The 27,258-nt window shown below is 40.4% G+C and overlaps 1 protein-coding gene across 2 annotated transcripts; it reads right to left on the bottom strand.

Annotated features, from left to right (window-relative positions):
• On the bottom strand, positions 53–27,215 carry HSPA14 (heat shock protein family A (Hsp70) member 14). 2 transcript variants are annotated; one of them, NM_001243393.1, is made up of 14 exons: positions 27,048–27,195; positions 25,808–25,888; positions 25,650–25,732; positions 16,810–16,858; positions 16,573–16,678; positions 14,785–14,875; positions 13,539–13,643; positions 11,831–11,992; positions 9,097–9,252; positions 6,790–6,892; positions 4,735–4,947; positions 3,796–3,969; positions 1,090–1,160; positions 53–271 (listed from the first exon to the last, which is right to left on the bottom strand). In NM_001243393.1, the coding sequence occupies exons 1-14, from the start codon at positions 27,102–27,104 to the stop codon at positions 193–195; spliced, it is 1,530 nt and encodes a 509-aa protein (NP_001230322.1). In that variant the 5' UTR covers positions 27,105–27,195; the 3' UTR covers positions 53–192. The 2 variants fall into 2 exon arrangements, with proteins under 2 accessions (NP_001230322.1, XP_013835688.2); XM_013980234.2 differs by lacking the exon at positions 11,831–11,992 and having other exon boundaries at positions 90–271; positions 27,048–27,215.

Raw genomic sequence — 27,258 nt, forward strand, 5'->3', positions numbered from 1 at the left:
TTCCCACTAATGATGGAAATCTTAAGTGGAAAACAAAAAAAGTTTGCATCACTTACCGATGTATAGTAGTTTAATAGAAACACAGATCATACAGTTCATTCAAAAAGTATTTTAATATAAACATCATTTATAAAACAAAACCAAATAATGTTGATATTCTAGTTCTAAAAAATTCATGCTTTCTCTAAAACACTAAGATGCCACCTCGATAGTGATTGCCTCACATTTTCCGGTCTCTTGATCTGTGCATGTCACATGTAAAGATCCATCCCTAAGCAAAGAGAAAAGAAATAATTCTTCATAAGCTTAATCTATAAAAACTAAAAGTCCTGAAGAAAGTACTTGAGGACTCTGAGGAAACAAGAGATCATTTTACTTTTTGAAAGAAGAGTGTTAAGAGATAAGAAACACAACTTCAGCGCCATTACGTTTAGGAACCTATGTCATAATTAGGTAGTTGTTATGCATTTCCTCCTAGATCAATGTATTAGTTGAAAACCCATGATGACAGAGATTTTAAGTCAAAGACTACATGCAAATTCAAGGAGTATCAAGCTGTTTTCAAGGCAGACCTACCCTAATGAACTCTACGTTCTTGCTAAATATAGTTTATGGAATGAATTGTCCCTAACATTAATTTGGAAATGACTTACTTATAAGACATAGTATAATGGATGGACTGTTGTTAAGGAAATGATAAAGCTGGATTTAATTAGTAATTTATTTCCTGCAGATTTTGTGTTGCAATATTGTAATAAATTTACCCTTTCATAGGATAAAAAAATTCAATTATATAAAATTTAGAAAATTATATTTAAGGTTGAATAAAATTATATCTCAAACTTGCAAGGAATGGTTTTCTTAGGATGACTACACCCCAAATAATCAAAGAGTTCATAAAAATTCAGAATGCAAATGAGGTGAGACACCATTTTCTTTGTAAATACAGTAATTTTACAAGGCAAAAATTAAGTCACTGATAAGATCTTTTTAAGTTTTTAAAAAATTATTTTCCCAGAATGATAAGACTCTAATAAAAAAAGTCATCTCAAAGTGAATTTTTTTAACATCAGAAATTCAATTTTGTACCTTTTCATAGTAAGAACAGCTAATATATCACGTAATCCATTTTCTTTTTTATCTAAATCCTGGAGCACAACCTGTTTACACAAAAATAATACAAAGATGATTTAGTACTTTGACATATTAATAAACTGATGCATCATTTATTCCAATGAACCAAATCTTACTTATTACTGAAACAAACCTTCTAAGATAGAACCACTTTCAATTCTCTTACCATTTATCATAATTCAGACAACAGGATTAAGCTTTCTTAACTGAAATGTCTCCTCTAAAAGGAGGGCACATAAGATACCTAATATATTTGTCCCTCTTAAATGTCATGTCCTAGATTGAAATGATTATTTCAATGAAGTACTGTTTGTCTCAGAAAATAAAGACTGCTTTTCTTTTTGGTAATTATGCCATCACAATAACAGGTAAATTACATTTTGGTAAGCCTTGATGTATATTTGAAAAAATTTAAGTATTTTAAATGCACTTAAAAAGTCTATATAAAAGAAATACAGGTCAAATTATTTTTTACAACTAAGATAACATTTGTAAGTATAGAGATACTAATGAATTTACTATAAAATTCCTCAGTTTCCTAAAGAAAGGTACTCCAATAGACAAAATTCGGAAGTGACTTTTCAGACTTTGCGGATATCAAGTTTTATGACCTTAAGTTCCTTGAGGTTTTTTTTTTTTTTTTTTTTTTTTTGCTGCAGCATGTGGAAGTTCCCAGGCCAGGGACTGACCTGTGCCATAGCAGAGACCCAAGCCATTGCAGTGACAATGCCAGATCCTTAGTCCACTGAGCCACAGGAGAACTCCAAGCACTTTTACTTATTTATAAAATGAGCAGGTAGAACAGATGGAATTTAAAAGGTTCTCTTCCAAATTCAGTATTATGTGACTAATTTTTTCTCTTTCTGGCACCTGTAAGTTGGGATACAGTGAGAGTAGCTGTGGAGTCTCTAGTATGTGGAAAGAAAAGGTATGAACCACACAGGAGAGGGGAAATGAGGGAATATGAAGACTTCACCTGAGTTTAGAAATCTGGTGCCCAGGAAAGTGCTTTTATAGTAATATACCACAGAAACATCTGGAGGAGCTTTGAAAACTTTACTAGCTGAAGGAGCCCTTCTTTAGTAGATTCTGTTAAGTCTAGGGTGGAGCCCAGATATGTGACCTGTATGTGTTTTCATTATTATTTTGTTAAAATTAGAAAACAGATAGGAAGCAAATGATAGTACACATTCTCTTCTGTTACCTTCATTTGTTTCATTTTTGCTATAAGAGTAATTAATGCTCATGTCCTGTGCTGTTTGTAACAAATTCAGTAAAAAGTGTTAAAAAGTAAAAAATACCTTCTTGGCACCTTCAAATCTACCCATTTTTTTTTTTCTTTTCTTTTCTTTTTTTTTTTTACAGCCACACCTGCGGCACATGGAAGTTCCCAGGCTAGCATTCTAACTGGAGCTGCAGCTGCAGGCCTACACCACAGCTGAAGCAACACGGGGACTGAGCCGCATTTGCGACCTATGCTGCAGGTGGTGACAACACTGGATCCTTAACCCATTGCGTGAGGCCAGGGATCAAATCCATATCCTCATGGAGACTATGTCAGGTTCTTAACCCACTGAGCCATAATGGGAACTCCTCCCCTGTTAAGTTTTCTGAATACGGTGCAAATACCTCGTTATTTTTTGTATCCACGCACCATATGTCTAAGTAACACAGCTACCCAAATATTACCTCTTTCCACACACCCATGCTCTCCATTTTTTTATTTAAGCACATGGTGTCATGCTGTAAATATACTTCTGCAGTCCTTGTGTGTGTTTTAATGTAACTCTATTTCTTTGGCATGTTTCTAAGCAAATAATAGGGTTCCAACTCACTCTTTTTAAAGGACATAGAGGACCCTACTGTATGAAATATGCATGCAATATCTAAAAAAGCAAACTCATCCTCTTATCAGAGGCAGCATGGTATAATCGACCCAGGAGTAAAACCAATCTGAGGATAAACCCCAGCTAGATCAATAAAATAACCAGGTGGAGTTCCCGTTGTAGTGCAGCAGAAATGAATCCAACTAGTAACCATGAGGTTGCTGGTTCAATCCCTGGCCTTGCTCAGTGGGTTAAGGATCCGCCATTGTCATGAGCTCTGGTTTAGGTTGCAGACATGGCTCAGATCTGGCATTGTTGTGGCTGTGGGTACACTGGCAGCTATAGCTCCAATTGGACCCCTAGCCTAGGAACCTCCATATGCCACAGGTGCAGCCCTAAAAAGGCCAAAAAAAAAAAAAAAAAAAAAAAAATCTATTTACTGCTATGAGCCTGTTTCTTTTTCATCTATAAAATACACATAATAATTTCTATCCCACAGCACTTTGAGATTATGTCTATAAATTGCCTAGCATGACACACACTGGCATTTGACAAACAAACGAATGTCATTTCCCTGCCACTCACCTTATTACCAAGGAGGGTCAAGAGCACAAAGTAGAAATACAATTGTGCTCTGTTTTTACGTTCCTCTAACTCTTTCAAATTCAAATCGCCTATTTCTTCCTTTTGAAAATGAGTAAGTACAAGTAATCCATTCATAAAAATGTGTTAAATGCACTACACATATTATATTGATATTAAACTGAGTCTAATCCAGAAAGAAAAGCTAACCAGTTTCAGGCAAGTAATTTGTAGTCCAATATGATGTATTCACCTGTGCAAACTTGTTTTCCTCTTTTGCAGAGTTTTTCCCGTCAGACTCATAGAGTTCCAGACACACTGAGGATATACTTCCAGGCGCCTGTAGCATGTGCTGTCTTCGAGCTGGCAGAGGAGTCCCCGATGGAAACAGGACTCTGAAACTGTTGGCTCCTGATTCATCGACTCCCTAATAGCAGGAGAATAATATGCATATCCTTTGACACTGTTACAATTATAAAAAATCACTCCTATTATAAATTAATGCATGTTTCTTGTTGATAACCTGGAAACTACAGAGAGGCAAAGAGAAAAAAATAGAAATGATCCTTAATCCCAATCCACTTTATTTAAAAATAAATTGAAACATACATTTCTTTTCCTGTATTAGAAGCATATGATTAAAATTAGTTCATTTAGAAATTAACATGTTAGATTAATACTAACTAAAATAGTATCAGAAACTCATTACAAGTATATTATAAATCTAAATTTAAAATTTTTACCAGTACACAAAGTTTTTTTTGGCCACACCCATGGCATTTGGAAGTTGCCAGGCCAGGCATTAGATCTGGCACCACAGAAATGACCCAAGCCATAGCAATGACAATGCCAGATCCTTAACCCGTAGGCTACCAGGGAACTCTACAAAGTTTTGTTTTAAAAACAGTATGTACATAAACTTGTAGCAATAAATTTATATTATTTATGGGAAAATAAAGAAAAGCTAAATAGGAGTTCCCACTGTGGCGCCATGGGATTGGTGGTGTCTTAGTAGCCCTGGGATGCAGGTTTGATCCCCGGCCTGGCACAGCGGGTTAAAGATCTGGTGTTGCTAAAACTGCTGCTTAGGTCACAAATGCAGCTCAGATTTGATCCCTGGCTTGAGAACTCCATATGCCATGGGGTGGCCAAAAATGAAAAAAAGAAAAAAAGAAAGAAAAGCTAAACCTACTTTAACTAAAATATCTTTGGCTGAACACTCAATCTTAAGAGAGTCTTCCACTAAAAGGTTTTCTTTCCCAATAAGGATTCCTGCTTCTATAGCTGCACCAATAGGGATGACCTCATCAGGAGGGATAGAGTTTAGAAGCTCAACAGCTGGGAAAAGCTCTTTAATCATCTGCTGTAGCCTGGGGATTCGAGAAGACCCTCCACAAAGGACAACCTAGAAAATAAAAATAATTTTCAGTTTTTCACTTTTAGAACGATTTCTAATTACTACATTTTATTTATCAAAATTAAATGTAACAGGCTGAGCCACCTTCATCACATGAAATGGTAAAATATAAGAAGCCCTACTTTAACATATTATTTTATATTTACCATAATATATACATATAAATATGTAGTTACTACATTGTTAATATTTATTATATTCTTTAGTCATAATAACAAAGTTTAAAATGAGATTTCACCAAATATTAGAAAGTACAATATAATAACATGTATGTGGTGTATGATTAATACTGAACATACGAGGCTCAAGATTTCTCTTGCAAGATCCACTTAGAATCTTCAGGGGGTTTCCCTGGGTATAACAAGTTGCTTTTCTCTTGCTACTTTTAAGACTCTCTGTCTTTAACTTTTGGCAATTTAATTATAATGTATCTCAATGTGGGTCACTTTAGAGTCATCCTGTTTGGTACATTTTGGGCTCACTGGATCTGGCTGTTTCTTTTCCCACATTAGGGAAGTTTTCAGCCATTATTTTTTTGAATATTTTTTCTTCCCCTTTCTCTCTCTCTTCTCCTTCTGACACCTTATATTGTGTATCTTGGTCACTCACTGGTGTCTCATAAGTCCCTGAATCTGTCTTCATTCTTTTTTATTTCTGCTCCTCTGATTAAATTCCTCTGCCCCATCTTCAAGGTGTTCACAGGAGAACAATGAAATAATCTATGTTGCCTTTCCTTGTCTAGGATATTAAGAATCTACTTAAAATTGTGTTGATGAAGACTATACAGTAATACGGGTAAAGGAATAAAGGATTTGGTTATAATATTATATAAAGAAAATTGGAGTTCCCATCGTGGCTCAGTGGTTAGCAAACCCGACTAGCATCCATGAGGATGCGGGTTCGATCCCTGGCCTCTCAGTGGGTTAAGCATCCGGGGTTGCTGTGAGCTGTGGTGTAGGTCGCAGACACAGCTCAGATCCTGCATTGCTGTGGCTCTGGTGTAGGCCGGCAGCTACAGCTCTGATTAGACCCCTAGCTTGGGAACCTCCATATGCCGCAGATGCGGCCCTAGAAAAGACAAAAAGACAAGCAAAAAAAAAAGAGAAAAAAAAAAAAAAAAGAAAACTCAAAATTGTACCTGTAAATTAAACGAGTTAGAAATACTATTTTAAAATAAAACAGTGGTTAACTTTTGTTATTTTGTGAGTTTTCTTGTATAAGTACTCCTTTATTCATAAAAATGAAAAAAATTATTTTTTAAATGAGTAGATTTAATCTTGGGGGAAAAAAGAAAACATTACACAGTTGGAGTGTTTTTGAAAGTCTCAAAATATTTTCTTATGCAAGCAAGTATGCTATTTTTCTATGCAAGTGGAGAGAAGCAGGCTGGTGTACTAGGTAAGCAGACTTGAGAACCACACTGAGTTAAATCCTGGCTCTATCACTCCCCGCATGACCACCAAGTTTCTTACACCTCTGTACCTGTGAGCCTCTAATCTATAAAATAGGGATAAGTAACAAGAGCCTCTTCACAGGATTCAGCAAGTTAACACATGTAACACTTAATACGTGACACACAGCAAATGTTCAAGTATCTGTCAGTTTTTACTTACATATTAAAGAAATACTGAAAATGAATTAATCTTTTTTTGCTACGAAAATAAATACACAGAACTATGAGTTCATTAAAATTTAATCAATTTTCCTTACTAAAATAAGCACAGAAAACATTTAAATGAGTAAAAATATTCCTTTAGCACCAAAGGGCTGCTTCCTAAACTCCAAACTGAAAATGATTCAAAGTACATAAGACAAATATAAAAGTATTACCTTGTTGATATCATCTGCTGTAAATCCACTTTGTTCTAAGAGTCCTCTGATTGCTTCTATGCATTTATTAAAAAGTGGAGAACAGAGAAGTTCAAATCTTGCTCTGTACGCACACACATACACAAATACACACAGAGAAGACAAAGAAAAAAGGCTTAGTACAGTCCAATAGTCATTTTTTTCTTGTGAAGGGTAAGGCCAAAACCTGTTCTGATGGATCTCTTAAGAGTATGTTTACGATCAGAACACGGTATTAAATACCCAGCAGTGCAATATCATGGGGTGGGGGGGGGAGTTTAGGTTATCCATTTACAAATATATGAAGATATAAAATATTAAATTCAGGTGGAAGATTGTCTTACCCATTGCCTACTTACAAGCTAAAAATAAATACTCAGTGCATGGCATTTCCAATAAACCTACCAACCCAAATCCAACCATCATTTGGAAGTTTTTGCTATCTGTATGTGCTAAAGTTTTAAAAATTGTTTCTCACTACTTTTTTTATAGTCTGAGCCTATGCCACACATAAGTTTAGTTCTTTTGTTCTATATGAGAAGCTCGAGTGCTAGCAAGTACTATTAAGAATGAATTACGTTCATGACAATGTACTCCCTGATGTCATACTAAACTTATTTTATTTATTTATTTGCTTTTTTTTTTTTTTTAGGGCTGCACCTGCAGCATATGGAAGTTCCCAGGCTAGGGGGAGAATTGGAGTTACAGCTGCCAGTCTGCACCACAGCCAATAGCAACAGGATCCGAACTGCATCTGTGACCTACACCATTGTTCACGGCAACACTAGATCCCCCAACCCACTGAATGAGGCTGGGGATTGAACCCGAGTCCACATGGATACTAGTCAGATTTGTTTCCACTGAGCCACACCAGGAGCTCCCATACTAAACTTCTTAAATGCAAATGACGATTCTCAAATATATCTGTGCTATTTCCAGATGTTGAAACATACCTTATGGTTGACATCTTTGTAAGAAAGGCAAAATTTCCTTAGTGAAAAATTACAAATCCTATTTCCTCCTTAATAACTGATATTAATAAGCAAACACATACTGAGTTACCTGAGTACCTGGACAAACCTGGCACAAAGTTAGAAATTCTGAAAACAGGAAAAATATAAAGACTCTCTTGCTCACAAAAGAGATTTAAACTCAATTTTACAACTTTCTATCTTTTAGGTTGTAGCTTGAAATTTCTCTTAAAAGATCTAGAGAACTTTCTAGAGCCACTGGCCACATGGGACTACTGAGCACCTGAGCTGTGCCTAATGCTACTGAGGAACCAAATTTTTAATGTTATTTATCTTTAGTTAATTTAAATTTAAGTAGCCGCAGGTAGCTGGTGGCTATGGTATGGGGCGGCGCTGATTTAGAGTCTTCGGGAAAGCCCAGAGAGAGTGAGGAAGTTAAACTACAAGGGCCTGATGAAGAGGGAATTTAACCAAACATGTTAAGTTCTCTGGGTAAGGCACATTACTTGTAATCCATGTTTTAGATTATGTAAAATACATGAGCATTAAAAACAATTTTATACACATTAAACCTATGTTTACTAAATGTCATAAAAGCTAATAAAATTTTAAATGTTGCCAATAGATGACAGAGCAAACAAAACCAAGACAGAGCTCAATCCTCAGGACAGCATGACAGGTTAAGAGCATGAACTCTGGAGTCACACCAGCTGGGTTTGAATCCCAGGTCCGTCACTTCCTAGCTGGGTGACATGGGACAAGAAACAAAACCTCTCTGTGCTTCAGCTTCTTTGTGTGTAAAGTAAGGAAAAGAATATTATTTACCTCATCAGTAAATAATGATGTTAGGAGAACCTGAGAGCTAATACATAGAAAATATTTAGAATATGTATAGCTTGCCACTCAGGGTAATCATCGAGTTACAGTAAACAACCACTAATACACATGTAAGCCCCCATGTGAAAGTTTGGCAACAAAGAGCTAGAGGCAACATACGTGGGAGTGCAATTCAGTAAGAGAACACTGCAAATCTCAAACAAGTCCCCTCTCATCTTTCTTTCAAAGATCCAGGATGCATTTTTCACACATGGCTCTTTGCAGCTATAACATAACAGGGCAATCACATCTGACATGATTAATTTGGGAACAGTTATTTAGTCTGACAAAAACTGGATCCCAGAAGTAAAGACAGAAAAGCTCTCCTTTTACAGAGGGCTATAAGTCTCACGCGAACAAACAGAAAATACGAAGTGAGAAAATTATATCTAAATATGAACGCGTTTGTAATTTTTAAAAGTTTTTTGAACTTTAGTTTTACCTGGACACATTGCAGTCGAAATCCTGACCTTCATACAGCGAGTCAAGGAAACAGTTGGCACTTCCCAGTGTTGACAAAGAATGTTTTGCAGTGTCAGCACTGTTCATCAATTTCATCATGGCTCGGGCATTTCCTCTCACGTCATGTTTGAACGATCTAAATGAAAAACATAGTCTTCGAAGTTTAAAAATTACTAGGTCATTTAGAATTTATTAAAATCTAGATAATCCCTATTATGATAATAATAAGCTCATGAATCAATATTAATACTAGATTTTAGTATCTGGCTTCCAACTCTCCAAAAGAAAAATCCTCTGAAATTTAAAGAAGGGTCTTGGAGTTACCGCCGTGGCATAGTATGGTTAAGAATCTGACTGCAGCAGCTCTGCTTGTTGCAGTAGTGCAGGTTCAATCCTGGTTCAGCACAGTGGGCTAAAAGACCCAGCACTGCTGCAGCTGCAGCTTGGATTGGATTCAATCCCTGACCTGGGAATTTCCACATGCTGTGGGTGCAGCGAATAAAAAAATAAATAAAAATAAAAATAAAGAAGGGTTTCAAGAAATGTAAATAACCACCATACTTGAGATTTGCAATTGCTAGATTCTGTAACCACTATAATGTTACAGTAGCTTTCATCTTTTTGCAGATGAGACAAATGGAGGCTAAAGAAGATTCATGCAACCTGGTCATGTTTCATACTCCACCCTCTACAATCGCAGCATGATTATTGTTTGATGGTATAAAATTAACTGTCTAGCATTAAAAAAAAAAGAAGAACTGGCATTCCCGTCGTGGCTCAGTGGTTAATGAACCCAACTAGTATTCATGAGGATGCAAGTTCAATCCCTGCCCTCACTCAGTGGGTTAAGGATCTGGCGTTGCCATAAGCTGTTGTGTAGGCTGCAGACACAGCGTGGATCCTTCATTGCTGTTGCTGTGGTGTAGGCCAGAAGCTACAGCTCCCATTCAACCCCTAGCCGCGGGTGTGGCCCTAAAAAGACGAAACGACCAAAAAAAAAAAAAAAAAAAAAGAAGAACTAGAACAAAAAGTGCTTCTTCAAAGAAATTTGAAACATAAAATATGTAAAATTACCATTCCTCTACCTGCAAGGTAAGTTAACTGTTAAAACTGCTTGCTAAGTAGTGATTGATGGCCCTATTTCTAAACATGTTTTATAACTGAAATTTGCAGTAAAATCAACAATTTCCTCCCTTGAGCTAGTATACCTTTATGACAAAAAGCAGTATAGATCTTTACTTTTTTTTCTTTTTCTTTTTTTTCCTTTATTTATTTATTTATTTTATTTATTTATTTATTTACTTTTTTGTCTTTTTGCTATTTCTTTGGGCCGCTCCCGCGGCATATGGAGGTTCCCAGGCTAGGGGTCGAATCGGAGCTGTAGCCACCGGCCTACGCCAGAGCCACAGCAACTCGGGATCTGAGCCGTGTCTGCAACCTAACGCCAGATCGTTAACCCACTGAGCAAGGGCAGGGACCGAACCCACAACCTCATGGTTCCTAGTTGGGTTCGTTAACCACTGCGCCAGGACGGGAACTCCCCTAGATCTTTACTTTAAAACATTTTTTTTAATTACAAAAATTTTGTTTTACCGCCATATCTGCGGCACATGGAAGTTCACGTGCTAGGGGTTGAATCGGATCTACAGGTAAGGCCTATGCCACAGCCATGGCAACACCAGACCCAAGACACATCTACGACCTATACAGCAGCTGCAACAATGCCAGGTCCTTAACCCACTGAGTGAGGCCTGCGACTGAAAACCGCATCCTCATGGACACAATGTCGGTTCGTAATCCACTGAGCCACAACAGGAACTCTAGAACTTCATTAAACAAGTGAGAAATTATTACCTTTTCAAGACCTTTTTTCACCCAGTTTAGTCAAACTGATGAAAATGTTTCAGCTACTTTTTTTTTTTTTTGTCTTCTTAGGGTCACATGGGCGGCATATGGAGGTTCCCAGGCTAGGGGTCAAATCAGAGCTGTAGCTGCTGACCTATGCCACAGCTACAACGCCAGATCTGAGCCATGTCTGTGACCTGCACCACAGCTCATGGCACCGTGGGATCCTTAACCCACTGAGCGAGGCCAGGGATCAAACCTGCATCCTCATGGATGCTAGTCAGATTTGTTTCTACTAAACTACCAAGGGAATTCCTCAGCTACTTTTTAGAGCAATAATGTCCCATATATAACCTTTATCTATTGAGTCATGATGGGCCAAACAAGATTAGGATTTTGAATGGCATAATTACCTACAGTAACAAAACTAAAATATTCCTTATGGTAGCAGATTGTTAATTAAACACTCTGTAAGACATTAATTCACTGGAATATGACTATAACATAGTCTTCTACACTTCTAAGAACTCTTGAGACGGTAATGAGGCCTCAGTGCCTATACCTTCCTTCATCCAGACATAAGGCAGCCACCGAAGAATCTGGAACTTGAGATCCAAGTTCACGTAATTCAGTATCTGGTGGTCCCTTACACTAAGTAAAAAATTCAAGTACACTGCCCTGTGAAGCTTGGCTTCTCTGCTTCTCCTCTGCCAGAACAGACTTTATAACCTTAGACACGAAAATATCCAGTACACCAGAAAAAAACACGTCCTCCTGTGAAAAAGGGTGATTTCAAATAAACTAAGAAAAATATTAAACCTGAAGATAAACTTCAAATGAAATAGGTCATCAAGTCCATTAATACTCACCTCTGAAACTCAGAAGCTAGGTACTGTGCTAAGGTTTCTGTGAAATGTGTGCCTCCGATGTTATTATCAGTGTTTGTTGAAAGAACACGATATATTCCACTGTTAACTTGCATGACACTGATAGATAAGGATGTGCCTCCAAGTTTGAATACCAGAATATTGCTTAAGAAAAAGATAACATGACTAAGTTAAGAGAGGATCACAATACTGCAAAGCCAGGCTGGACTTCTTCAACTAAGACGTCACTTAGATTAATCCCCTTAAATCACAGATGAGGAAAGTGAAAAATCTCACATGAGTAATTAAGTCACCCATGGTCATCACTTAGTGACAAATCAAGCCTAGAAACCAGATCTTCTGATTCTGAGTCAAAGCTCTTTTTCATTTAGTTGTGCTGCTAAAACTGTATTCTTCTGAGTAACTGGAGTTCAAAACACTAACTTCTCAAAGTAAATAAAAATGAGAGTTGTAATTAAAGTGAATTGTAAGAGAATCAATATAGAAATTTTGTTAAAATTGTCCTAGCTACTAACACAATAGCATGTTCTATAAATATAAAACATACGCAAAACTAGGGACAAATTTCCTATATATCAAAATTCAAAATTTTTGCTATTCTATATTTATATTCCACCTAAAAATAACTTCCTAGTGATTTATACATATTAGTGGTTTTTTTGGCTTTTTGGGGCTGCACCTGCAGCATATGGAGGTTTCCAGGCTAGGAGATGAATTAGAGCTACAGCTGCTGGTCTATACCACAGCCATGACAACACTGGATCCTTAACCCACTGAGCGAGGCCAGGGATTGAACCTGCATCCTCATGGATACAAGTCGGGTTCGTTTCTACTGAGCCACGGTGGGAACTCCATTAGTTCCTTTAACTGAGATATGAATGAAATGACTCCATTAGGGAAAATTAATACATATGAATTGATTTCCCTAAAGTTGTATAATGTGTCCGGTCAATTAAGACACATTTTGACAATTAAATTAGGAGTATGTCTTACTCTTTCATTATCAAACGAAGTCTTGATGCTGGATTTTCCCCTTCTCCTGCCAAGACAAATGTACATAAAAGTCCTCACTGTTTCTAAGCAAGCTTTTTTTTTTTTTTGGCTTTTTAGGGCTGCACTTGAGGCATTTGGAAGTTCCCAGGCTAGGGGTTGAATCGGAGCTGCAGCAGCTGCCAGCCTACGCTTCAGCCACAGCAATGCCAGATCTGAGCCACATTTGCTACTGACACAACAGCTTGCAGCAATGCTGGATCCTTAACCCACTGAGTGAGGCCAGGGATCAAACCACATCCTCATGGATACTAGTTGGGTTTGTAAACTACTGAGTCACAACAGGAACTCCTCCTAAGCATGTTTAATAATGAAAATTGATAGTAAAATCAACAGTGCTCTAGAGCTTCAGTTGGAACTTGGAGGGACTTATAATTTCAAATCTTCCTCCCCTAAAGGGACAAAGTGTAGGTGATGAGAGAAGGGGGGGGGAAGGCTCAACCTTCCCTCCTGTTACATCCTCTCTCTGCTTTCCTAGGACATCTTTCTCACCTATTTGAAAAACTCTAGGTGAAAGTTTTGACGTCTTTCTATCCACAGAGGCTTAGAACCACTGCGTAATATACCAATCTCTACTGATATAATTGCTATAATCTATTTTCTGCACTGAAGAACTTAAAGCTGCAACTATGGTTTTTACCTTTTTCCAGTGGGAGAGTCTTGTCCAATTCCATAAGCCAAAAGAGCTGCAGATGGTTCGTGGATTAGTCGCAAAACATTAAAGCCAGCAGCTCTGGCTGCCTCCCTGTGGACAATTCGTTTTTAATGAACTTAGTGTCACCACATGTTCAGGTCTACATTTTCAGAAATGCTCTGCTAAAGATTTTATGCAATAGCAAATAAGATTTCACAAGTAGAACGTGAAGGGTAATGATCTTTAGACGATAACCCAACATAAGAAATGGGCCTAAGGCCTTAAAAGCAGATCACTTTCTGTTTAAAATAATGTTAAGAAGTCAAAGAAAGTACCATGTGCTTACAGTGAATAAGGAAAAGAAAGCTCCCCAAATGCTCAAGCTTGCAAACTTCAGAAAGAGAGATTAGGAAATATTTAAAATACGTTCTATAATATTCTAATTTATTTAATTCAGAGGCACGGTTTTATTTTATTTTTATTTTTTAAAATTTTCATTTATTTATGTTTGGCTTTTTAGGGCCACACCTGCGGCATATGGAGGTTCCCGGCCCACACCACAGCCACTCAGGATCCTTAACCAACTGAGCAAAGCAGGGATCGAACCCACATTCTCATGGATCCTAGTCAGGTTCGTTAACTGCTGAGCCACGAAGGGAACTCCTAGAGGCACAGTTTTAACATCCCACAAGTACAAGTACATAAAGCAATTCTCTGCCCCAGAAGCCACTTGGGTGTTTCAGCGAAGCCCCACAGGGAACTCTATCCACAGAGCAAAAGTGTGGGAGCTTGCCAGTCACGTTTGAGGAATGACCTGTAAAAACTAAATACAACTTTTTGTTTAGATGTTAAGCTAAGGTTAAAAAACAGTGGCGAATATTTTCTACAACTGCATATTTTTAATATAATTCCCACATAAGCCTCTATCACTTGAAAGCAAGGTAACGTGGCTTGTAAACATCTTAACCTAGTAAGTGAAAATGTTTCCAATCAAAACAGCTAAGAAAGTATATCTAATTTTATGGTTTTTTTTGAAATTCATAAAATATAGGAAATACTAACGATTATTATCATACTTTTTACCACAGGATTTACAAATGTAAATATATATATGTATATTTACACATGTATTTACACATACAATTTCATTGTGTAAGGAGTTTTCCAACACAATTTTACCTTTTACTATATAGCAATATTGCAAAATTTCTATTTCCTTTAACTAAACAAGAGAAACCCATACCATACTTACCCAAGAGCATTTTTTTGCTTTTCTCCAAAATCAAATGGAACAGTAATAACAACATCATTTGCATCTGGGCCCAAGACAGAATGTGCTGTTTCTGTGTGTGGAAAAAAGTATTTTAAACGTTCATGAAACTTACTTTGCTAATCATGTCATGATATACATAAGTCAAATCATTACACTATATACTTTAAACTTACACAGTGCTGTATGTCAATTATACTGCTATAAAACTAGAAGAAAAAGATAAAAATGAATTCTGGGGGTTCCTGTTGTGGCTCAGCAGAAACGAATCTGACTAGCATCCATGAAGACGCAGGTTCAATTCCTGGCCTCACTCAGTGCGTTAAGGGTCTGGCGTTGCCGTGAGCTGCAGTGTAGCTCCCAAATGCAGCTCAGAGCCCACGTTGCTGTGGCTGTGGCATAGGCCAGTGGATATAGCTCCGATTCGACCCCTAGCCTGGGAACCTCCACATGCTGTGGGTGCAGCCCTAAAAAATAAATGAATTCTGACAACATACAAAAATGTCAAGTGACACTTTTGAGGTTTATTAATGCACGCCAAAGATCTTCTCACACAAAGATTTTCCACATCACCTAACTGGTCCACCCCACTGATCTTCTCTTGCACTATTAAATTGTGCACTCCTTTTTGTGGTTTTGGTATAGTTTGTGGATGGAATGAAATACATGCCAAAGCGCCCAGCTCTTAGGCTTCCAAGTTTCAACCATCTCCCAAAGGGGACTGGTTCCAGGGAGAATGAGCTTCTAATTCATCAACATGAAGACAGACTAACATGATGAAAGGCTGCCTTCCACCCCACAAGTTTATCAAATTCTAGAGCTGAAGTGAGCCTTGGAAATAATCTGCTCCAGAATCCCTCAAGTGGTTTCACAGAGGACTGCTCGGCTCTGAGCCTTTGCCAGAAGCAGTGATAAAACCAGACCCGCTTCATCTGCCTATATTACCATGGAGAGTGCACTGTCAGTCTTGAAGGAGATAAAACATTTACCATTCCCTAAACTTATTTGGCCACTTCAGTTGAGAAGTTTTGAGAATAATGAGTTTGCCCAAATCATTTACATTACCTGTAGAGAAGTCAAATCAGGGAAATAAGTCACTTAACCAAGGTCACAGGGCCAGTGAAGAGCCCAGTCAGATCTAGCATAATTGGGTCTCCTCACTGCTCATCCGAGACTCCTAACTTTATTTTTTTTGGCTTTTTAGGAACATACCCTCGGTATGTAGAAGTTCCCATGCTAGGGGTCGAATTGGAGCTGCAGCTCCTGGCCTACACCTCAGCCACAGCAATGTAGGATCTGAGCTGAGTCTGCAACCTACATCACAGCTCATGGCAACGCCAGATCCTTAACCCACTGAGCGAGGCCAGGAACTGAACCCACGTCCTCATGGATTCAAGTCGGATTCCTTACTGATGAGCCACGGTGGGAACTCTGACACCTCTAACTTTTTTAAAAGATTAACTTTTAAAAAGATCTTTTCTGGAGTTCTCATTGTGGCATAGCAGAAACGAATCCGACTAGTATTCATGAGGATGTGGTTCGATCCCTGGCCTCGCTCAGTGGGTTAAGGATCTACCATTACCATGAGCTGTGGTGTAGGCTGCAGATGCTGCTCAGATCCTGTGTTCCTGTGGCTGTGGTGTAGGCCAGCAGCTGCAGCTCCAATTTGACCCCTAGCCTGGGAACTTCCACACGCTGTGGGTGCAGCCCTAAAAAGCAAAATAAAAACAAAAATAAAAAAATAAAAAGATCTTTTCTTTTGCTCAGTACCTTTCATTTTACTAAATATCAGTCTGGCAACATCTTCTGGGTTGACAAATTTCATTTCTTCTCCAGTATCTATTTCATATCGTAACTTCCCATTCTTTTCAATGACCTATAAAGGAAATTAAGTGTAGTGAATAAGGAATAAGTTAATAAAGATACAAAGTTTCAAATCAGTATAATTGGTCTTGACCTTGGCAATTACTTTATGTAACAGCGAAGTAATAATAGAAGCATACTCACTAAACATTTACTTTCCGAGATGTATTTCTGAGCCTGTGGATCATCAGAGCTGTCCATAAAGATAAAAATAATTAGGTATTTATATCAATATTGTTGATATAAAAGTTTTAAAGAGTATATTCTTCATTACCACTCAACAAATATAAAAATATAAATACAATTAGGTTCCTTAGTATTAAAAAATCTTGAAACAATATAGTAGATTTAGATAGTAGATGAAATGGATGCAGTACCTACAATGGTTATAGTAATTCTATTAAAGTGTTAAATCTTCACATTTTAAAGTAAATAGTTCTTGTTCTGATCTTACTACCAACAGAGAGTTATACATTTGGGGATGATTTTCATAGTATCAGTGATTGTATGTTATATATTTTCATATCTTTGGTCCTGAAGAGTCAACCATGGGGATTAAACAAACAAAAGTGCTAAGACCACAAACTAAGGGCAAACCAGAATGACTAACACCATCTTTGTGGCTTGGTTTTTGAATCAATTCCTGAAACCTATAAAGACGGAGCAAAAGTATGAATGTTATATATGTGAAAGTGCAGGGTACTACAGGTAGACAGATATATAATGTCCTACACAAAGCAGGAACTAAACAAAGTGTGTACGGCAATGAAAAATTAAAACAATAGGTGTTAATGTTGCTCAAAAGAGTAAATGTGAAATAACACAGACTACAAAACGTTTCACATGTATTACCTCCCTTGATCTTCACAACACATAAGTGGGGTTATTTTGGCAGGTGCTATTCTAGAGGTAACACATTTACAGAGGGCCAAATTATAAGCTGATCAGGGGCTGAGCGTTTGATCCCAGGTCTTCTCTACCAGGCTAGGGATGTCCAGACTTTGCCAGACTGCCTCTCAGTGAGATGGTAAACGACTAAGGTACTTTTGCCCCTTGAGCAGGGACCGGAGTCTGATCTGTGGCTTAATTTCATCTAGAAATGAAGGTGATGCAGATGCTCCCGCTAAACCCTTCTTGCAAGGGGCTACAGCTATTGTCCAGAGAGCAGTCTAGATTGTTTCACAAGAGAAGGAGGAAGTTAATAGTGGCTAATTGCTGAAGGGTTACTAAACATCTGAGGACCCTAATCTGTGCAAACAAGGGCAAGACAAAAAAGGGGTTTAAAACAGACTAATTCGGCTATTGGGAAAAGTTGCAGATTCCTCATATTTCCTTCTCCATCACCTAAAAATCGACAGAGAGGAAACAAGAAGTTTGCCTGCAGTCACATTAACAGCACAACTGGCTGCAATCCAGGTCTTTAACCCAAAATAGTATTCTTTCCATTAAATCCTCCCTCGCTTTTTCGAAAGCCAGTATTTATACTACATCCTGGACAAATATTTTAGGGGTAAGAAATTAAGTGTGCCCATAGTAATTTTTTCCCCGACCAATACTGTTAATTTTGTCATGACACTTCATGGGTTATAGTCGCTTTAGAATATAATTTTAGTCAACTAGGGTAATTCCTCCTATTATGTTATCACTCAGACAAGATAATTTGCCAGAAAGGGGTATTTTTATGGAATTCACTGAACGCTTAGAAATGGAGAATTCTTTCTCAACTGCCATGCTAACACACGGCCTTGCTCAAAAAGCAAACGAAGCTCTGAGGGCCACAGAGAGGCCAGACTTGGGAGATTAGCCATCAGAGAAGCAGACAGCAGAGAATGAAATGGTGACCAATGATCACGATATCGCCAGAAAGTAGCGGACTGACCCACAACTATGTACAAATAAAAACTTTATTTGTCCACACCAGGATTAAGTGACTTCACAGAGACAGAGGGTGGTGGGAGGTTGGCATACACAGCACCATCCATGTCATGGGCTTCAGGAGGCAGAGTGTTTATCACAAGCTTCCCAGCAAGGCCACTCCCCTCCTCCTTCCTGCAATGTGACCGCAGCTACAGGGCTGCCTTCCCCCAGTCACAGTGCAGCGCCCACCATGTCTGAGAGTGTTTTCACAGTCATCTCGTCCCTGGATCTTCACACCACCCATGTGAGGTAGGCAGGCCAGCCTCCCACTTCATAGGTGAGGGGCCTGAGGTTCAGAATGGTGAGGTGACCTGCCTTCGAAGGACAGGGAGTCCCGGTTGAGCCTGGAGCTCAGGCAAGATTTCTGGGCCTGTTTTCCTACAGCCTCCCCTGATTACAACTCCCCTCCTTTGAATGAGATTTCACCTGTTTTTCTACTTCTTTAGGATCTTCCCCTCTAGTTTTATTCCCACCTTAAAGGTACTCCACCCATTAGGTTCCCACACCGCGACCTCCAAAGTTCACCTCGACTTCTGTCTTATCTCAAATAAATTCTTGCCTGTGGACTTTGCTACCATTAATAGATTAATACGGTGCAGGCCAAACTCTTTCAAGTACTTTCCTGTTTTTCCGGAAAGTCTAGCTATCTACAGTAGTGTTATCCAGTTATAACAGACTTGTATCCCTCCATGTAAGGGCCTGAAACGGGGTGGGGGAACCCCTATAGATCTCTATTTCAAAGCCTTACATATATGCTCCTTTATGGCAAGGAGCCTATGTCTGGTGTGGTGCTTTAGAAGTTCTTAAGTACATTCATAAATATTAATACCAGAAAATGCGTCCTTAAAATACAATTGTCATCAGTATTTCAAACATATATTAATAGGCTGCTGTGACTGAAAATATTGCAACCAAATTTCACTTGGCCTTTTGTCATGCTATTCATTTAATGTTTTTGAACTGGGAGGTATGAGAAATTCATCAAGTACAAACCTCTCATTCTAGAAAAAAAGAAACTGAGGCACAAAAAGGGCAAGCGATTTGCTCGGTGTAACAACCTGTGAGAGCATCAGAACCCAGGAGTTCTAACTGGATTCTGGCGTATTCTACCTCACCCAGCTGCTACCTCCATCATCACCCATTCACCAGAGCGGCATGCCCGCCATCTATTCCTGGTTTTGGCTTATGTGCCCACTGCGCTTGGGACTGTCTCCACCCAGATACATTTCTAACATTTAGGGAAGCAACCAACTCTGAAAAATGTAAAACAAAACTTCTTTCAACATGCTGCACCTTTTTTTCAGCCCCTAGATCAGAGCAAAACTTTTCAAACTCCAAGACTCCTTTTTGTATTTCCTGAAAGTACTCAATAACCACTGAGAGCCTTAAGTTAGGTTAATGATGGCCAGTGACGGCTCCCCTTCCACGTCAGTGGGAAGCATGGCTCCACATCCTCTTAGCTCCTCTAGGAAGTGTGTGTGTCTTGGAGGGAAAAGGGGATGTATTGGTTGAGGGTCTGTGCTTAAAAGGAGTTATCTATTGCAGGCAGTTCTTATCCACACCACCCGCAATTGTTCCCAAGGCTGTTTCCTTCCACCATACGCCATTAACAAGGTGAACGTCTGTCTACCTCTTGAGAAAAAAAGTGACTTTGGAAAGTCCCCTAGAAGAAAAGTTTTCTAGGGCTTCCCATCCTGTAACATACTAGACAGAAAAAGGCTAACAGAAGAACAAAATTAGCTAAAAGCATTTGGGAAAGTGATGTCATCCGAATTGTTTTCCATGATGTCCAAATGGCAAACCAAACTTAAAAGATATATAATTATGTGTATAAAGAAAGCCAAATAATATGGGATGCATTTACTTACATGCAGTATTTTATAAGACAATTACTTTCTCATTATACCAAAGATTATCAATGTGAACCGTAATGCCTGACTGTGGCTCCCTGTCAGTTCTAAATTATATCCTTATGGTGATAAGAAACTAAGAGGAGGGAACTAGTAAACTGGAGGGAAAGACGGTTTGACTACCAAGTGCTTACTGGTGGGCAGGTCACCGACACAGCCATGAAAATATAGGAGATAAAGGTTCCAGTGCAGGTTGTATCTATATTAGCCTAATAACTATAGAGGAATTTAAAGAAACTCTCTAAACTCCAGGAAGCAGTCAAGTTAAACTAGTAAAGATTCAAGCAATGAGGTCATGGTCTACACCCTAAATCTACATCTTGTCAACTATTGTGCCTTACCTGGGCCAAGGTCATATGCGTTAATAACTTACAAGTGTTTAGTGCTTTTAAACTTTTAACCTTTCACATCTATTAACCACTTGGTCCTCACAACAACCCTGTGAGGTAGGAAGGTTGTCTCCTATGAACAGCTGAGGAAACTGGTGTAGGAGGTAAACTAAACTATCTCACGATATGAGAAGCCAGGGCTAACGAGCTCTCTGGACTTGGCTCCATCCGGTTTCTCCTAGGCCTCCTCTCACATTTCTGAAAGGTCTTTCAACCAGTGGAAATATGTGGGAGAAGCAACTGGTACGTGTATTCCCACCACTCGGCACAGTAATAGTCCATCCACTCTTTTTTTCTGAGGACATGGACAAGGAGTCCGGGTACCAGAAGGCTGGTGCTGGCCCTGGGCTCTGCCAGTGTAGGAAACACACCCTTGTGTGAAGTCTTCCTAACTTTTGGTATTTGAAATTAACCTCTGAAGCAACTTTTCAAGCCCTAGCTGGAAAGCACCGGTGGCCTCTTCCACGGCGGTGGCCAGGCGTCTGACCGCGAGCACGGCGTCCCTGCGGAGTTCGTTGGCCGTGTCCTGCTGAGCGCTGGCCTCCTCGCCAATGGCAATCAGCCTGTCCAGTTTCTCTTCCTCCCGCTTTGAAAGTTCTCGGGCCAATCTCCTGTTTTCTGCCAACTCGGCTGCAATAGTCCTGGCCACTGACCGCCGTCTTCGCCTTGCCCACCTGGGAGGGGGCTCACTGGTCAAGGGCCTGTCCCCCCCGGAAACAAAAGGAACTCTGGAGGAGGAGCCTGGAGGCTGCTGTGCAGAGGCCACCCCGGGAGTGTTTCGGCCGGTGCTGGTGCAGGGGCTGGGCTCCCCAGACACACCCTGTCTGGTCATGGGGCTGCTCTGACAGGGAGCAACTGCACCTCTGAAAAGGTGGTGGGAGCTGCTGTAGCTGGGGGTCCCTTGAGAGCACCCTGAAAAACAAAGCAACAGCGTTGCAGAAAGGACATTTCTGCTACGGGAATGCTGGGAGCCAGCAGCGGAGTTCAGAGACAAGGACAAAACTATGGTATTCCAGGCAAGGCCTTTTTCCACAAGGGATGGAGAAGGCTTCATTTCCTCATCCAGACATTTTGGTCTGTTGTAATCATATGTCCAAAAAACCTCCCCCCCGCCGCCTTCCTGAGTCCCTTTCCACATAGCTATCCAACCCACTCTACAGCCTCTCGTTCCTATGTACCCATGATAAATAATACCCATGCTGATCTGGTTGTGAAGAGTACTTTTAGGTTTAAACAGTTCCTTTTTTTAAAAAAATCTTTTTTCTTTTTAGGACCACACCCGAGGTATATGGAAGTTCCCAGTCTAGGGGTTGAATGAGAGCTGCAAGGAGGAATTCGAGCAGCATCTGCAACCTACACCACTGCTCACAGCAACACCATATCCTTTAACCCAGGGATCAAACCTGCATCCTCATGGATACTAGTTGGATTCTTAACCCACTGAGCCACAATAAGAATTCTATTAAAGAGTTCTAATACCTTACCTACCTAGGGTCATAGCGTTTAAAAATCTGGAGTCCTTTATCTTACCATTAAGTTTTTTTATAAAAAGAGGGCAGGGGGGAGTTTCCCTTGTGGCTCAGTGGTTAACGAATCCAACTAGGAACCATGAGGTTGTGGGTTCAGTCCCTGGCCTTGCTCAGTGGGTTAAGGATCCGGTGCTGCCGTGAGCTGTGGTGTAGATCGCAGACACAGCTCAGATCCCGCGTTGCTGTGGCTCTGGTGTAGGCCGGTGGCTACAGCTCTGATTAGACCACCAGCCTGGGAACCTCCATATGCCGCGGGAGCAGTCCTAGAAAAAGGCAAAAAGACAAAAAGACAAAAAAAAAGAGGGCGGGAGCAGAAATAGGGTCTATGCTGAAGAGGTCACCATTCAAACATATACAGATTAGAACCTAGTAACTCTGGGACCCCAATCCTCCACACGCCTGGGAGTTACCTGCACCCGAGGATTCATCCCAGGAGTCCTCAAGGTCACTGCTTTCTTGCACCTGGTCGCTGATTCTCAGTTGACAATTCCCATCTGATTCCTTAACTGTTTTCAAGAGAGGCTGATGATCTGCCGCCTGAGTTCTTTTTGGTCCCAGGATGCTGGTTCTCTCTTCCCCTGGGGTGTCGGAGGCTGTTAAGTTCTGATCACAGTGCTTGGCCCAAGCAGCATCCTCCATTAAGTTGTCTGGGTCAGTCACCACCTGATTTCGGAGAAGCTGATCCAGTGTGTCATAAAATGGACAGTGTGGTGGATCACCCATACTTGTGGCCTGGGCCACATAGGCCTTTAAATATAATGCCTTCAGGACTTTAAACTTGGAGCGGCACTGACGCTCGGTTCGGCGGAAGCCTTCCTGCTGCATGCGCTTAGACACGGCCTGATAGACATCGGCATTGTGATGCACGGTCTGGAGGCGCTGAATGTACTCAGCCTCGCCTAGTATGGAGAGAAGGGTCCGAGTCTCCTGTCTGGACCACCGGATGCCCGCACTGCTATTGGAAGTGGCCATAGCGGACTGGGAAGGAAGGCTGGCTGGAAGAGGCTCCTGGGCAGCAAGGTACTGATCGGAAGGTGTGGGCAAGCTCTGTGTGCTCCGGTCTATCTCCAGGAGCCAGCCGATTCTTCCCTCTCAGGGCTAATTGCTGAGAAGCCAGGTCTGAGGACCGCATTTCTGGCTGGAAGGCCACAGGGGAATGAAAGTTACAGGCAGGGTGTAAGGATAACTGTGGCGGCAAGTTAAGCGGTTCTACCTGTGAGGAGGCTGCAAAGAGGCAGGATGCCAGTGCTCAGAAAGCCCAACTTACGGAATGTGCCCATGACGGGTACTGCACCCAAGATTAGGAAGGGTCTTACTGGCTTATCAACAAGGGGACTGGCTCCTCCACAAAGGGCAGAATGCTTCCAAGGCTGAGACCAGGTACAAGTGTGTTATCTGTAAAAATCACCATTGTCTTGTAAGCAGTCAGACCATGGGAGGGCGAAATGCCTAGACCGAGGGGTGGCTCACGGAGGAGAAGTGCAAGCAGGACTATGCTGCAGCAATACAGGTCTGAAGGGGTTCACGCCTCACTAAGCTTGGCCTAAGGGATGCTGTGGCTGTGTGTTACTCATCTGTCACCATTGCACTCCTTTGTTAAAAGGTAACTTCCAGGGCCAGAAAAGCGAGCTGAAGTTGCTTTTGCTAATACAAAGCTTTTTGCATAATATGGCAGAAGACATCCACCTCACTGCTATGACCATCCACCCCCAAATAGCGCATAAAACAAACAGGGCTGCCAAGGGGATGGACCTATGCAACTGTTCTGTGTCTTGTGTCTATCAGTGTAGGTACCTTGGTGGTGACACTGCAGTGTAGTTTTGCGAGATGTTACCACTGGGAGAAAATGGTAATTCCAGTAATACATCCCACTTCTCTGTATTATTTCTTGCAACAGTATGTAAATCAACTGTTATCTCAAAACAAAAAGATTAAAAAAAAAATTGTGTGTATATATATATATATATACACACATTGTTGGCTGCTTACAATGAATTTAGCATCAAGACCCAACTACAACTCCCGTTGTTTTTTTTTTTCATTCAGTTTATAATTTGAAAAACTTTGATACCAACTCAGTTTATTTTCAGTATGCTCAGTACTACATTTTACCAACAGATAAATGGACACAGGAGTATACGTATCATCACAAAAATCCGAGTTCTCTCCAAAAAACTACAGTTTTTGGCTTAAGGCGTAGATATCTTAAGGAAAGAAATGAATAGCAAGTTCAATTTAACTAAACACAGGTTAAGGGATAATTAAAAAATATCTCCACATATAAAATAAATAAATATTAAATTTAATCCATAATTCTAAAATCGACACAAGGAAATTTTTAAATTCTCAACTGAAAAAAGAAGAAAGAAAAGAACCTGGAGCTAAAGATTAGACATCTTGAACTACAGTCCTATCAAGTTCATCCCTAAACTAATTTGGGAATGCCTTAATTTCCATGTGCCTTGTTTTCTCACCTAGAAATAGGGAGGGACAAAATCTGCCCTACCAATTTTACAGGGATTTGAAAGGATTAAATAAAATAATAGATGTGAAAACACTCTGAAAATTTAAAAACACTGTATCAAGAATTACAACTCCAGTGAAAAGGAAAACCCCTAATTATCACAGTAATCTATAATTTGAGGAGACAGAAGTCTCAGGAAGCAAGCCTGTTTTAATCTTTTAATTAAAGTTACAACAGATGATTAACCTGATTCTTAAGACATTAATTAACCTGTTTCCCTAATGATTAAATCTGGAAGCCAATTAGAAAAGTTAGTTCCCATAAAGTGTCACAAAAAAGATCTGAGGAAGGATATCAATAGTAAACATGCACCAATTTTAACAGATTTCACAAAATTCAACTACAGCGCAAAGAAATCTTCAATTTCCCACATAACCTTTCAACTTCCCTCAGTTTCAAAAAATACTATAAAAATGTGAAGTCCAAATTACCATCTCTGCATGACACAAATTATCAAAATTAAATTTATGTTGGCAACCTATCAATACTAACAGACCTGTAAGCAAGAAACAAATGTCTGAGTGAATCCCATTTTTGAGAAGACTCAGCACTAATATCAAAAGAAACAGCCTCCTGGGGTATTCTGTGAAATGACTGAGTCATTAAAAAAACAACAAAAAAACAAAATGGTGTTTTGAGTTTCATTTCACATTACACTTAGAATGTATGAACACGTTCTTATTACCATATACAAAAGTATTATTTTATTCCATACCTTCTGCCAAGGATCTGCTTTACTTTCATTACTGTGTTTGAAATATTCCTTATTCTACTTTGTTTTGCTGCCAATCCAACAACCTGAAAAAGAGTAATGTATTACAACGCATGTAATCTTTTACTTATTTCAAAGTACAAAAATGAGGGGAACAGTACCTCTTCATTTTCTGTGTAAGCAACAACAGCTGGAGTAACTCTGTCACCGGCGTCGTTTGCAACCACATCAGCCCGTCCATCCTGGAGAAAAATACCCAACTACTACATTAGTTCTTTTGAAATGAAATATACAGTGTCTTTAGATAGAAACATATGTGGGCCAGTGTTACTTTGACATATACGTGGAGAGAGAAATTGCTTTATCAAAAAAATTTTTTTCCTGGCTGCACCCTAGGCATGTGGAAGTTCCTGGGCCAGGGATCCCTGCGGCTGCAGCGACAATGCTAGATCCTTAACCTTGCTGGGCCACAGGGGAACTCCTTTTATCAATTTTAAAACATGTAGGTTTTATTTGTCATTATTTAATTTCCAGATTTTAATAAGGCCAGCATTCCACAAAAAGCTGCTTCATTTTTTTCAGTCTTCTCTGCGTAGTTGATAACAGACCATACGTAACAATCTATCTATATATACAATAAAAAGTCTCATTACACTACCCTTTCTACTGCTCTTCCTTCCCCTTTAAAGGCATCTTCCTCTCCTTTTTCTACACAGGATGAAGGAGCACTAATCCCTTTGGCTTTTCCTTACAAATCATTTGACATTGAAACGTGAGACTAATATCAGGTGTGTATCATATTAGTTCCTTCCGCCTCCCCATTGATGAGAGAAAGGCCAAAACTCCTCGTTCGGCTCTCATTTCCAGACAGGACAAGTGAGTAAAGCACACACCATCAACCTTGCTTCACACGCTTCGCGAGATCAACAGCTCATTCTTGGCTAATGTCCAGAAATCTCCGGGTACCAGACGTTCAGGTCCCCCTCGAAGCCTCTGGCAGCCCTGATGTTCCTGAGACCCTCCGGGCCTGCTACGCCCACGCTGTCCCCGGGACGCCTCCCTTAGGGCCTCCTGCACCCACAACGTTCCGAGACCCTCAAGGCCCCCTGAATCCATAACGTCCGCGGGCCCGCCCCCCTCCTGAGGCCCTGACCTCTCCGAACCCCGCGCGCCCCTGCCGCCCGCCCCTCCACCAGCGCGCAAACCTCTCCAGAGAAGCCACAGGGGACGAGGCCAGGTCCGCCCAACACTCAGCCCTGAAACCTTCCCGCAGTATCGCTTCTTCGCCCGACATCCGTAGGCCGGCGACACGCGTTCCACCCAGCCCCGCAGGTGACCAAAGGACTTGGCTTCGCACCCAGAGAACGGGGTACCCGCAGCCCAGCTCCCCAAGCCCCTCACCTTATAGACGGCCACACAGGCTGATGTGCAGCCCAGGTGAACCCCGATGGCCGCCATGAGGCGGCAAGAACGGCGGCAGCAGTGAAAAGCGGCTCCCCTGTGGCAAGAGCGCCCGGCAGCAGAACAGCCCCATCAGGCACCGCGGAGACTTCACGTTCCCGCCCGCCCCCTGCGTCCGGTTCCTCGGCCGCGGCCTCCCGCGTCGCCACCA

The sequence above is a fragment of the Sus scrofa genome, chromosome 10 (assembly GCF_000003025.6).
Source record: "Sus scrofa isolate TJ Tabasco breed Duroc chromosome 10, Sscrofa11.1, whole genome shotgun sequence".
NCBI classification, from domain to species: domain Eukaryota; kingdom Metazoa; phylum Chordata; class Mammalia; order Artiodactyla; family Suidae; genus Sus; species Sus scrofa.

What these genes read in the sequence shown, in the direction of transcription:
- HSPA14 (NM_001243393.1), bottom strand. Translation starts at nt 27,104, where the DNA reads ATGGCGGCCATCGGGGTTCACCTGGGCTGCACATCAGCCTGTGTGGCC. An exon ending in CCTGTGTGGCCGTCTATAAG is followed by an intron (nt 25,889 to 27,047) that starts GTGAGGGGCTTG and finishes ATTTTTCTCCAG; the next exon opens with GATGGACGGGCTGATGTGGT. An exon ending in CCAAAGATATTTTAGTTAAA is followed by an intron (nt 3,970 to 4,734) that starts GTAGGTTTAGCT and finishes TCCTGCTATTAG; the next exon opens with GGAGTCGATGAATCAGGAGC.